Source organism: Barbus barbus (genome assembly GCF_936440315.1).
Source record: "Barbus barbus genome assembly, chromosome: 4".
Taxonomy (NCBI): Eukaryota; Metazoa; Chordata; class Actinopteri; order Cypriniformes; family Cyprinidae; genus Barbus; species Barbus barbus.
The window spans coordinates 33,624,064-33,638,757 of NC_136732.1; the positions used below are offsets into that span (position 1 = coordinate 33,624,064).

A 14,694-nucleotide genomic window follows, 5' to 3' on the forward strand; every position below is an offset into this window, starting at 1 on the left:
TTCATCTCATCACGTGGTCACGACATCACGGCGTGAAATGTTTATGAAATGTTATATCATGTATAATGTTTGTTATATACATGTAACTTGTTCTTGTTAATAAAAAAAACAAACAAAAAAAAATAATTGCCTATGATGGATAAAAAAAAAAAAAATTAAAAATAAAACGTTACAGTAGACAAAATTCCTGTTGAGTTGGTCGGTTTTCACAGACAAGCCCTGCTAGCATGGAAATTGGTGTATAAACACACTTTTTTACCCCACAACTACTTCATATGGAATAACAAGGACATATTATTTAAAAACAAATCTTTATTCTATTATACTTGGTTAAATTAAGGTATTCTTTTAATAAGAGACAGTAAGTTGATTCCCATGGGTAGCTATTTGTTGTCATATACTGAATTTCTCCAAAAATTCTAATTACCAATTAAACCAAGAGAATTTGCTATTGTTCTTGACACAATTCTGAAGACTATACTTTTAAAAATCTGTATTTGAGAAGAAACCAGCATGGATAATCCTTGTGGAAATATTTTCATTTAAAATGTTGATGTTTTAAACAACAGTGAAGCAATGAGATTATAAGGAATGCTCTTAGTTCTGTGTCCTTACCTGCAGCAAGATTTTTTATTACCAAATAAGATTCTTCTTTATTTGGTAATACCTCTTGGGTTAAAGCATGGAAACTGCCAAATAAGTTTTGTATCAATAACAAAATCAAGGAAGTGTCTTACAAAATCTACTTCATAGAATTTATGCTGCTAAGCAAGTTTTGGAAAGATTTAAATTTAATATTTCATATACCTGTGAATTTTGCAGTCAAGAAAAATAAACAATTTTGCATCTTTTTTATTGTATTTACTCAAGATTATTTTGCAAGGATTTGGAATTCTATTTTAATAGAAAAATAGAGTTTATGATAGATTTTTGATCATTTGATATGCTTTTTCATACAGAAAACAAAAAATTTATTGTAAAGAACAGCATATTTGTTTATTTTAGGAAAATACCATATACATAAGAAGAAGTGGGCTCAATGTAAACCACATTTTTCACATTTAAATGACTTTAAACTATATGTAAATATCTTGGAACAAACCATGTAATGGTTTGAAAGTTTGAAACATACTCTGAAAGTATTGAAATTTATGTATTTTGTCCTTTATTTTTTCTCTTTTCTTTTTTTCTCTGGCAGTTAATGTTAATATGCATGTCCATGTCATGTGAATATGTAATAGGCCTGCCTCTTGTTCTTGTGGCATTGATTTAATAAAGCATTAAAATAAATAAAACGTTACAGTCAAGTCGTGCCCATATTGTTGTATATTATGTGTTTTCTTTTTTAGTTTGCGGCCACGGGTTAACTCATAAAATCATAATTTATAATCCAAATGTAACTTAAAAGTACATAATAGTCTACACAAAAAAATCTGTTAGCCTCAAAAGACTTTGTAAAAACGAAGATAACAAATGTGTTACTCACCTGTTTTGTGAATCGATTCACTAAAAGATCCGATTCAATCTCCTGTTAGCCTGCGGACGGCCAAAAACAAACGAATAGAATAAAAAGAAGAAGAGATGCTAAATGATTGTTTCTGTGGATCTAAATGGTTATTTTCTAATCAGGATGTGAGAATGAGATACACATACTTAGCCAAAGTCGATCAAATGATTACTTAAAATCTGTTTGTTGTGGTATTTGTTAGTGAGTCTGTTGACTCGAGAAGTGCTCGGACAGGCTGAGTCGGTTCATTAAAAAGATTCGGCTAACAAAAAAGATTCGGACATCGCTCATTGACAGTCAACACGCCAACCGTATGGAAGGAACTGTCATCTATGCCTGCTAAACGCTCACCTGCTACCTTCCACAGGCCTAAACGGACACAAATAAACGAATGAAAAAATACAACAAAGAACGGACGCAAACTGATTTTTTCCTTGGAACGAAAACGTCATTGTCTTCTCCGTGGGTTCGAATGGAACACTGGTATTTGACAAGAACTGGGCCCGGAGCGTTCCAATGATTATTTAGAATCCGTTTGACGCGCAGCGCCAGTTGTGGTATTTTGGAGGGGGTGGAGGAGCGAGAGACGCAGCAGCGAGAGCGGTGCTAGAGAAACACACACACACGAAATACTCAAAGAATCACCAGGTCAAGGAAAAAAACCTAGAGGATTCAATTTGACGAATAGAAAAGAGAAACTGCGTATTGCGGGTGCGTATATGTCCTGTTTCCCTCTGATAGACAGTGGTGTTTTGGCGAGCTTGTTACCTTGCGCGACATCCACCTGCGTAAAGATGCAACGGATGCGTTCATGAAATCAGTGTAAACCATTCATGTTAATCCAATATTGCTTTACTTCAGAAAGAAATGCAGGTTTATTCAGGCTAGACGCCTTGCTAATGCGTTTTAGGGGGGAAATGGGCGTCTTGCGTCATAGGCAGGGATAAGAGGAGATGTTTTTGAAGCAGATGAGGAGAAGAGCGTCTGAATAAATTATCTGCCCGCAGTGTCAGCAACATCGTCTGCCCGCATGTCCTGTCGTGGTTACCATTAGTGTGTGCATTATAAATTAATGTCGAGCCTCAATATGTTTTCATCTTCCTCTTATTCATTTGTATTATCAACCCTGTTTTTTTATTTTTTTTATTATTTTTTTTTTAATCAGCATCGGCGTGTGCGGTAAATACTAAATGAGTCTTGTGGTGGTGATTGGGCCACTAGCATCCCGGACCTGCTCTCTTCTACCTGTCTCTCCTGTTAGCGGTGACATCATTGATCACTGAACGTGGGCACGCCAGGGGCCCATATGTCTCGTGCGCTGTCAGGCCTCGAGGGCCACGGCAGGTCCATAAGATCTGATATACAACAAAAGACCCAATGACTTTAGAGAATATTTTACGAGATGACGCATTTCTGTTTATTTTCCTTTTACACTTCTGAATTACGAAACTGCAATATTTTTAGCCGCTTATCATCAGTAGTAATTGTTTTAAATTGCAGTGATAAAAACCTAATTCACCAAACTAACTCATATGTGACCCTGGACCACAAAATAGCATGGGTATATTTGTAGCAATAGCCAACCATTGTATGGGTCAAAAGTATCAAATCTTCTCTTATTCCAAAAATCACTAGGATATTAAATAAAGATCATGTTCCATGAAGAAATGTTGGAAATGTCCTACTGTAAATATATCAAAACTTCATTTTTGATTTGTAACATGCATTGCAGACAAACCATACATCAATGGAAAGCTTATTTATTCAGTTTTCAGATGATATATGAATCTCAGTTTAAAAAAATGGACCCTTATCACTGGTTTTGTGGTCTAGGGTAATTTTTAACTAACACTTTAGCTTTAAAGACTTGTATTTTACTATTTGTTGAAATATAAGTTTAGGTGGGTTATAAACAAAGTGCTCCATGCTTTAAAACAATAGCTAATAAGCTGCGTAAACCATGATTTTTGTACTTAACAGTGTGTTTTAGGTATCGGAGAGGGACGTTCTCATTCTAGAGAGCTTTCGATTGGACAGAATTTGCCAGTATCTGATGACTTACACTGATATTGAAAAGTTGAAATGTTTTTGAAAGTCTCTTACGCTTATCAAAGCTGCATTATTACTGTAAAACCTGTGATAATGTGACACATTACTACAATAAAAAACAAATACTGTTATATAGTTGAATACATTGTAAAATGGAATTTATTCCTGTGATGCCAAAGCTGAATTTTCATTACTCCAGTCTTCAATGTCACATGATCCTTTAATCACTCAATATGCTGATTTGATGACATTTTAAGTGTTATTTGATGAATAGAAAGTTCAAAAACACAGACCTTGATTGAAATAGAAATCTTTTGTAAAATGATAAGTTATCAATATTTTTGATACATTTTCACAATACATCAAAGACTAGTTTTATAATGTATATTATGGATCTATATCAATAGTTTGGAGTATACATTTGTCACAAAAACCATCGTTTTTATTTCATGGATTCTTTAAGATCATAAGCTTTGACTTACTATCTCCCTTAACATTAATCTTTCTCTTATTATCCTTCTTTCCATCTTACTACTTCTTTTTTCTCTCTTGTTTGCATGCACCCAGGCAGTCCTCTCATATTTAAAAATGGTGTCCACAGTTTTTGCTGTGACACTGTCTGTCACACTGCTGCACCTGGCTTCAGGTAACGTGCACAAACTTGTGTGAGTGTGCTTTTGTATGTTTAACTATTGACGCGAGGTGAATGCACATAATATATGTAGATCATTTTACACCTAACCTATTTAGCTGAAAGAAATTAAGTTTGACTGTTCCATGGTCTTTTTAGGTGCATCTTTAGGGACGTCAGATCCTGAGGCTCTTCCCACCGTGACCTCCAGTCCCCGGCCCTTGGGAGAAATCATCCATGCTGCGCTTCTGAGTAAGGAGTACCTGGGCCACACCCCTGGTAGCAAAGGTCAGTCCTTTATAACGAGAACACTTCAAACTGCATACTTTTAATACTAAACCAGTTCTATGTCACCACTATTTACCATGATCTAAATCTGTGATTTAACTCACAGGTACAACTACTAACCCGACCCAGGCCATACCGTCCATCAGAGAATCAGATCCCGCCTCCACCGTGATGTCACCAGGAATCCTCACCACCGCAGTGACCTCATCGGCTGCACCTCAAGCAGGCCAATCAGGTTTTGGGAGTGCCGTGACATCACCACCAGCTGAGGAAGAGACCACAACCACTCTAATCACTACAACAACAATAACAACAGTGCACACACCAGGTATCATAGCCAACAAAAACACATAACAGTTGGAGACGGTTGAATAATTTCCAACATGAAGCTCTAAACGCAACAGATGTCCCTCAGTGGGTCTCCGACCAGTAAAATAATTTCTAAATAATATTTTATGGTCGCCAGGACACATTTCCTAATACTAAGGCCACTTTTTCTGAACTCTTCACACTCCTAACCAACTGTCAGCTTGGTCAGCTTGGTATAGCAGTAAATTTTACATTCAAAATGCACCAAAACCATCAAAACTCTTCACACTGTACATGTTCATACTGTACTATTCATACTGTACAAGTGTCACTAATAAAACAATAACCTAAAAACTCCAATAACCGGAATTTTCTTATGTAAATGTTTTTACAAAACAAGAATGACAGCTCTGTTTTTAGAATTCACTGCAGTATGTTACATGGCCATGTTTACAATACAGTACAAACATTTTCCTGTTGTCTCCTTTTGTACTCTATAGATGGTAATGCAACTGAAAGACTAACACTTGCTAGGCGTTCAGCTATATATAAAATAGTTTTATAGTACTTAATCTTAAAGATATATAGAGTATAAAGTATTATGTTGAAAAGTTTTGAAAACATGCTAATTGTAAACAAACAAATTGGCCTGTAGGTTCATATAATTTTGCTTATGTCTGTGTGATAAAATAATTCATGTAATTTGAAAGGTGTAGTAATTGAATGTATTATGCAATGGAAAATGGATTGGCTCACAGTTTGGACCTATCTCTCTCTCTCTCTCTCTCTATATATATATATAATTTTTAAGTTGTCTTTAACACTTTTAAATTGTCTTTCCAGTTCAGTGCAATGCTAGTCTGGCAGGAATAGAGGGAATAGTCGAGTCCCCTGATCCACTCTCCTCCTCATCTCCCTTTTCCCCACTGGAGTGCACCTACAGCATCACCGTTTATCTTGGATATGGTGTTGAAATACAGGTGTGATGACATCACCGTTACCATGATTTCCATTATAACCTCAAATAGCCTCTCTCTACGTCACCATGGTTACTGGCTATTAACATAGCTAATGCATCTTGTTGGCATTTGCATGGGCGATGTCACTCTAATGAGCTTTGAAATTTTTGCCCTTGATACAATCTCGGACAATAACTACTGTTATGGTAACACCTGTCTGTTTTAAAGGTGAAGAAACTAAACTTGTCCAAGGAGGAGTCACTTACCATTCTGGAGCTGGGTGGGACAGCGCCTGAGCTTTTGGCCAATGAGACACTTATGAGCGAAGGTCAGGTGATTCGAAGCTCAACCAACCAAGTGCAGATCCACTATAAAAGCCTGAAGCAAGCCAATCATGGTGTTTTCAGCTTTCACTATCAAGGTATTTTGCTTGTAACAATGATTGAGACTACTGGTCAAAACATATGGGGTTGTACGAATTTTTTATTTATTTAAAAAAAATCTCTTATGCTCACCAAATGGCTGCATTTATTTATTATTATTTACTTGATAAAAAATACATCAAAGCAGTAACGTTGTGAAATATTATTGCAATTTACAATAACTGTGTTCTGTTTTAATATAATTTAAATTAAATTTATTCCTGTGATGGCAAAGCTGAATATTCAGTAGTCTTCAGTGTGACATGATCCTTCTGAACTTCTAATTTGCTGAATTTGTTGCTCAATACATGTTTCTTATTATTATGTCGATGTCGAAAACTATTGCTTAAAGGTATCAGCTGTTTATCTTCACAGACATTGTGTGTTTTAACATGAACTTTGTTTACAGTTTAAGCGTAATAAGACATGAAAGTATTGTTTAGTACTCACATGCCATGTGACAGCCACTTTCTGTGCGTGTACTCCTGATGTGTGCGCTCAGAAAACCGTATATCAGAAACTTAAACTGATATGGCTTTAAAACACATGATTTCAGCCCAATAGACATGATAATCAAAAACAAACAGATGTTTTTTAGCAGAGTATCTGAGGTACGAGCTGTGAAGGCACAGTCTCATTCTGGAAAAGGGGGCAGGGAGCAGCAGCTCATTTGCATTTAAAGAGACATGCACGAAAACAATGCGTTTCTGCTTCCACTCAAAATAGGCATTTTGAAAATGATGTAATACATGATCTGGGTATTTTGAGCTGAAACTTCACAGACATATTCTGGGGACACCTGAGACTTACATTACATCTTGTAAAAAGAGGCATAATAGGTGCCCTTTAATATTGTTTTTACTTTTTTTCCCCCAGGATTCTTTGATGAATAGAAAATTTGAAAGAACAGTATTTATTTGGATTAGAAATCTTTTAACATTATAACACTTTTGATCAAGTGAATGCACCTTTTCTGAATAAAAGTATTAATTTGTTGATTTAATAATTTACTGACCTTAAAACATTTGATCTGCACTGTAAGCGAAATGTAATTTGTGTGTTTTCTTGTTCTTTTAAAAACCCATCCCAGCATTCCTCCTGTCCTGCTCGTTTCCTCTCTCCCCTGAGAGTGGTGGAGTGACTGTCACTGATATTCATCCTGGAGGACAGGCTCACTTTCATTGTGATCCTGGATTTGAGGTCAGAGGTCATGAGGTTGCAACCTGTTTGAATTCCACCCGACCCAAATGGAGCACCCCAGAACCCCAGTGTGTTGGTGGGTTACATTTTTCGTTCAGTTATTTTGTTGTTTTTCAGTATGTACAGTTGCTTGAAGACATTTCTGTTTATTGCCATGTGAATAAGCATTCTCATGTGTTTTTTGTATATTAAAGCTGTATCTTGTGGAGGGTGGATTAGAAATGCTACTGTTGGACGCATCCTGTCCCCAACCCTCTCCTCTGCAAGTAACCATAGCAGCGGTAGCAACCTGAGCTGCCATTGGCTGCTGGAAGCCAAGGAAGGCCACAGGCTCCACCTCCATTTTGAGAGGGTGGCTCTTGATGAAGACAATGACAAGTGAGAGTTCATGTTTTCATTGATCCTGTGTGTTAAGTTACTTAATTTCTATCTTAGTTCTGATTATTCATTTTTGTACTTATTTTTAATTTTTGTCTCTACTCATGTAGTTGCAATACAATATATATTTAGAAAATGTACAAGCTATATAGAAGGTTTTTGTTGATGAATGAACACCAAATGAGATCTTCTTCTTCTTCCAGTACAACCTACCATGATCCCAGTCCTTCCTGGCTTATTCCTTTCTTTTATTGTCACACTTTTCTTAATGTTCTTTTTTGTTCCCTCATCCCTGTCCTAGGCTGATTGTGCGCAGTGGTAATAGCTCTACAGCGCCGCTCCTCTTCGACTCGGATCTGGATGACATTCCAGAACGAGGCTTTGTGAGCGAGGGAATGTCTCTGTATGTGGAGCTCACGGCTGATTCCTCCTCCATCCCACTGCTGCTGGCTCTCCGCTATGAAGGTAAGACAACATGTTTCACACATTCAACAAAATATATTTTGTTACTCTAAACCAGGGATCCTCAAATCTGGCCCACGAGATCCACTTTCTTGCGGAGTTTAGCTCTAACCCTAATCAAACACACCTGAGCATGCCAATCAATGTCTTCAGGATCATTAGAAAATCACAGGTAGGTGAGTTTGATCAGGGTTGGAGCTAAACTCTGCAGCGCATTGGCTCTCCAGGGCAAGATTTGAGGAACCCTGCTCTAAACCATATACCACTATAAATATTGTAATTATTTTTATATTTTATAACACAAACACTAATATGTTAAATGAATTCAGAATACTTTTACTTAATATCTAATATATAAACATCCTTCCTCTTCCTCTTTCAGCCTTTGATGGGGAACACTGTTACGAACCTTACCTGCCTCATGGGAATTTCAGCAGCAGCGACATCACCTTCCCACTGGGTACTGTAGTAACCCTCTCATGCTCTCCTGGTTTCGTCATGGAGCAAGGCTCAGGAGTTATGGAGTGTGTTGACCCCAATGACCCTCACTGGAATGAGAGTGAACCTGTCTGCAGAGGTATGACATCACATATTTACAGTATTTTGTACACTACCATTCATGAATTTGGGGTTAGTAAGATTTTATATATTTTTATTTAAGAAATGAATACTTCTATCCATCAAGGACACATTAAATTAATTAAACTGTAAAGACTTTTACATTTACAAAAATATTTCAAATGAATGCTGTACATCATCGAAGAATGCTGAAAAATGTATCAGTTTCCATAAAACATTATACAGCACGACTGTTTTCAACATTGGTAGTAATAAGAAATATTTGTTCAGTCTCAAATCATCATATTAGACTGATTTCTTAAGGATCACGTGACACTGAAGACTGAAGTAATGATGCTGAAAATACTTTGCCATCACAGGACAAAATTACATTTTAAAAATATATTAAAATAGAAAGCAATTGTTTAAAACGTAATGTTATCTCACAATATTACTGTTTTAACTGAATTAGTAATTAAATAAATGCAGCCTTGGAGGACAAAACATTGAAAAATCTTACCGACTTCAAATGTCTGAATGGTGGTGTTATGTTATTCATTCACAAACTGCACAACTGTCTACTGATCTTTATTAGAACTGTCATTTTACTCCATTAATTTAGTGCAAATTATAAAGAAAATAATGTGGTTCAAAGTTGATTAAAAAAATCTTTCATTAAGTAAATTTCACTCACAACAGTTTTAAATTGTACCTAATAGGGTTTCAAGGAACTTACTCCTAGAATCATTCTGGCCTAATAATGTAAAAGCTGCTTTAATATGATTCCTCCTCTCAGCTTTGTGTGGAGGGGAGCTCACGGACCCGGTGGGAACTGTGTTGTCACCTGACTGGCCACAGAGCTACTCGAAGGGGCAGGACTGTGTGTGGCAAATACATGTCAGCGAGGACAAGCGCATCGAACTGGATGTACAAATGTAAGTATATCTATTTGATTGTAACAGTTTGTGTCCAATTCTGGTTTTGGTTTAATTCCATTTTTGAAATCTATTTTCCTATCTTTTGTTTGCAGTTTGAACATCCGTCATAACGACATCCTCACAATATTTGATGGCCATGATCTGACGTCAAACGTGATTGGACAGTACCTGGGCTCAAGAGAAAGGTTCAGGGTTGTATCAGGAGGTTCAGAGGTCACCATTCAGTTTCAGAGCGATGCTGATGACTCCTCATTTATACTGAGCCAAGGCTTCCTCATACACTACAGAGGTACATGCCAAAGGGGTTGTCCTTTTTCTGTATCTTTTGTGCTGTAGCTAACAGTGATGCCACTTCCTTTCATTCCTTGCAGAGGTGGAACCAAATGACACATGTCCTGCCCTTCCGCAAATTGAATTTGGCTGGAGTAGCTCCTCCCACCCGTCTCTGGTGAGAGGCAGTGTGTTAACCTATCAATGTCAGCCTGGCTATGACATTGTTGGCTCTGACATTATCACCTGCCAGTGGGATCTGTCCTGGAGCAACAACCCACCCACCTGTGTGAAAAGTGAGCCGAGTTATGTTTATCTTTGGAGCACATTGATGTATTTAACGATTCACTTTGATTAGTAGACTCATCGTTTACCGGTTTGAGTATTTGATTAATACTGTACACACTCTCTTTTTCCTCCTGGCTTTGATGTCCCTCTAGTCCAGCAGTGCCCTGATCCAGGAGAAGTGGTCAATGGAGCACGCTCAGTACATCCGGAGTCCGGTTTTGCTGTGGGAACGGTGGTACGCTTCACATGTAACCAGGGTTATCAGCTGGAAGGCCCAAACCAGATCTCCTGCCATGGCAGAGACACCGGCATGCCCAAATGGAGCGACCGTAGCCCAAAGTGTGTCTGTGAGTACATGTTATTTTTGTGCACATGTTGAGGTATGTGAAGGAATTGTGTCTGGTGGGAGAAAAGTAAAAAAAAAATGTATTCTGTATGGATTTAATTCAGAATTAATATTAATAATTAGGGCTGTCAAAATTAATGCATTCATGCATATTTTTAAATACAACTACAATAATTGAAATTAAAAAATGATTAATGATTTTAATCAACTGACAATCTTAATGAGTTCTTAAATAGTGTTAAATTACTAATTCAAGATTTTTTAAATTAATACTTTTATTAAGCAGGTATGCATTAAACTGATCAAAAGTGTCAGTAAAGACATTTACAATGTACAACAAAAAAAATTTGATTTAGATAAATGCTGTAAAAATTCACAAAAATATTAATCAGCACAACTGTTTTCAACACTGATAATAATAAGAAATGTTTCTTGAGCAGTTTCTTGAGCATGTGACACTGAAGACTGGAGTAATGATGCTGAAAATTCAGCTTTGCCTCACAGAAATAAATTGTAACTGTAAAATGTATTAACAAGCTATTTTAAATTGTAATATTTCATAAAATAACTATATTGTAGATCAAAAAATGCAGGCTTGGTAAACTAGAGAGACTTCAAAAACTTAAACTGTTACTAACACCAAACTTGTGAATGCTAGGGATAAAACATTACAGATACAGCTAAATATTTTGTCCCAAGTACCAGATTTCAGTCTAATGTACTAACCTATATACCACCAATCAACCATATTGCCCTCTATTTTTCTGCTAAACAGTAAAATATGATCCATGCCCAAACCCTGGCGTGCCTGATAATGGCTATCAGACTCTGTACAAGCACAGTTACCAGGCAGGTGAGACGCTGCGCTTCTTCTGCTATGAGGGCTATGAGCTCATTGGGGAAGTCATCATCAACTGCGTCCCAGGACACCCCTCTCAGTGGAACAGCCCACCACCCTTCTGTAAAGGTATGTGATTGTAAACTAGTCTAATACATAGAGTTGGCATTTCTATCTGAAGAGTTTGAAAACGTCATGTTTCATTTATTTGCAGTGGCCTATGAAGGGCTACTGGATGATCATAAATTGGAGGGTAAAGTTGGTTATCATTGCTAAGTACTATTCATATTGGTTTGATAATTTGGCCCACTATGTCACATAATGATGTCCGTGTTATTAACTTCCACTCGTTGCAGTTTCTCAAGCATTAGAGGCCTCTCATCAAATGCTGAGTGAGAACATTGCATTGGCCATTATCCTGCCAATCATTCTGGTCATCCTTCTGATTGGTGGAATCTACATGTACTATACCAAGTAAGTTTGGCATGCTTGTGTTTTTAATGCTTTTGTTTTGTGTTAAAGTTAACATGAAATCAAAATTGGCCCTGTTATTATAAAATATGTACTTTACAATGTGAATGTTCCTGATCTTATTTTGTATAATTTACTATTGTACATTATTTGTACATTGTTGGTGGCGCTTGGGCTGGAAATTTGAAATGAAATAAATAAATAAATAACATTCTACCATTTCCTAACCCATTTATTTCCCTATGGATAAAATCAAACCTTTCTTGCATTTGACACTGGAATTTACTAAAGCAGAATGGCTTTCGAGCGCTATTTCTTGTTGACTTTAAAATCTAGCTATTTTCCCTGATTATTGTCAACTTTCTTCACAGCTGTTCCTTATTTAGCTCTTCTGCACTTACACCTCTCTCATCGTCTCTTCCTGTCTTTCTCAGTGTGTGTAGGTGGCAGTGGAAACCGTTGTTCTGGAAGTCTCTTTCTCACACACACTCCTACAGTCCAATTACGGTGGAGTCTGACTTTAACAACCCTCTCTATGAGGCAGGGGTAAGATGCTTACAACCTAGTGGAATTTGTACTTATAAACTGTTAGGATGTGTAACAGAACACCAAGAAATCAAAGGCATTGATTTTCTCTTTAGGGAATCATAGTCTGTTTGCTATCTTCGATCTTGCAGATCTTCCAGCACAGCATTCCCTCTTATTTTATGTATAGAAATATATAGATGCACTACCATTCAAATGCTTGGGTTTAATGTTTTTGAAAGAAGTCTCTTCTGCTCACAAAGGCTGCAGTTATTTGATCAAAAATACAGTAAAATCAGAAATATTGCAAAACTTTTATTACAATTTTAAACATTTATTTTTCATTGTAATATATTTTCCAAAGCATCATTACTCCAGTCTTCAGTGTCCCATGAACCTTCAGAAATCATTCTGATATGCTGATTTGTTGCTCAAGAAACATTTATTATTATTATCAGTGTTGAAAACAGTTGTGCAGCTTCATTTTTTGTCAAAATCCTGCTTTTTTCAGGATTATTTGATGAATAGAAAGCTTAGTCATAAATGTTTTTACTGTCGCTTTTAATCAGTTGAATGCATCTTTGCTAAAAGTATAAATTTCTGTTTTTTGAAGCAATAAAATCATATACTGACCCCTGACTTCTAAACGGTAGTGCAGATGCTTCTGCATCATCATATATATATATATATATAAAAAAGGTGTTTTCTAACTTTTTTTGTTGTATTTAATTTCAATTTATCTGTATCATATTATATTAATTATAATTTTCAAAAAACTAGACAATACTGCTTAGCTTTAGATGATGATTTTCTATTGTATTTTCTAGTGAAGTTTGTTTCCCTCTCTCATTGTAGGACACACGAGAGTATGAGGTGTCCATCTGAGACAGGAGTCTTCAGATGAATCCAAATTTTGGGTGACTGAAAAGGAGAAGAAAAGGAAGGATACTGTTATTTCTCTCTCTCTCCCTCTCTCTCTCTCTCTCTCTCTCTCTCTGTCTGTCTCTCTGCAAGACATTCATTCGTTTTATTCAATTAATTACAACACATTAATCCCACTGTACACAGTCTCTCTCTCCTCCCTCTCGGTCGATTAACTGATGTGTGCATGTGAGTTTATGCAGGTGCCTGTGTAGTTTGTTAGCGTGTGTTTACATGTGTGTGTATGTTATTGGCTGTATATGTAGATCAGAGTAATGAAATACTGAAAGTAACAACAAAATAGCTGTAAGTATATGTGGTGAGTATGATTTCCACAGTCAGGCATGTTTTATAACAGAAGGTTTGGTGCCTTAAGGACTGTAAAGTGAAGGAGTGAAAGAAAGAACAAGAAATTGAACGGGGGAGAGAGAAAGAGAGAGACTTTGACAAAGAGAAGTACACATACTTCTATAATCTGAAAAATGAAAACTATACTCTCATATTCCCATGTTTGTATACAGACACATGGCCACACATTCACACATACATATACATGATGACAAGAACATATTGAATGTAAATATTTTGATTGAATATTGAGTATACAAGCGGATTCAGTGCCAAAATACATCCCATAATGTGACGTCACTTCATGTTTCACTGGTTGCCATAGTATTTCTCACATTATTATGTAATAATGAGGACAATGCCAGCATTTCATATTGTTCTTTGCTGTTTCTTAAGAATCTATTTCTGCTTGATGTTGAATGACCATGTTTCAGAGGAGCAGAATGTCCTCTCGCTTACGGCTCGCAACGATTGTATATTTTACTGCTTCAGCTTAGGATTCATGATCAATTATACTTACTGTCATTGTTATCAGAGTTGATGTTGTTGCATATGCACTATGTTGAGGAAAATATATACAGAAAAAAAAACTGCTTGCTGTGATGCAGTAATCGAACTGAAATGCTTTTTATAAATTTGATTTTTTTATTTTTATTTCTCTCATGGTTTCTTGTTAATATGCAGTGAGTTTCGTCTTTTCCACTGTGCCATAACCAGAATGTTGTGGAGGGCTTTGTTGCATTATAGTATTACTTGATTGTTATTTATTTATCAACATTATATACTTGTCATGAAGACATTTATTTGCTGAGATTTAAGATTAAATAAAAGTCTCTGTTGGATGGTGAATGTGTCTTTTATAAATTACATTTTTATGGATAATACATACTGGTATTTCTTGCTATTAGCAAAATAGCAGATAGATAGATAGATAGATAGATATACACAAGCTATAAACATACACGTGCTTGTGTGTATATAACAAA

At 36.3% G+C, this 14,694-nt stretch overlaps 1 protein-coding gene across 1 annotated transcript; it reads left to right on the plus strand.

Moving 5' to 3' along the window:
* The first annotated feature begins 1,796 nt into the window (after positions 1–1,796).
* On the plus strand, positions 1,797–14,555 carry LOC306861563 (seizure protein 6 homolog). The gene is made up of 19 exons (XM_079403913.1): positions 1,797–2,218; positions 4,124–4,202; positions 4,347–4,475; positions 4,582–4,803; positions 5,628–5,764; positions 5,972–6,164; positions 7,256–7,441; positions 7,560–7,743; positions 8,045–8,208; positions 8,588–8,782; positions 9,560–9,698; positions 9,794–9,990; positions 10,073–10,267; positions 10,412–10,606; positions 11,381–11,572; positions 11,658–11,696; positions 11,800–11,917; positions 12,349–12,460; positions 13,295–14,555. The coding sequence occupies exons 2-19, from the start codon at positions 4,145–4,147 to the stop codon at positions 13,322–13,324; spliced, it is 2,685 nt and encodes an 894-aa protein (XP_079260039.1). The 5' UTR covers positions 1,797–2,218; positions 4,124–4,144; the 3' UTR covers positions 13,325–14,555.
* Positions 14,556–14,694: the final 139 nt, after the last annotated feature.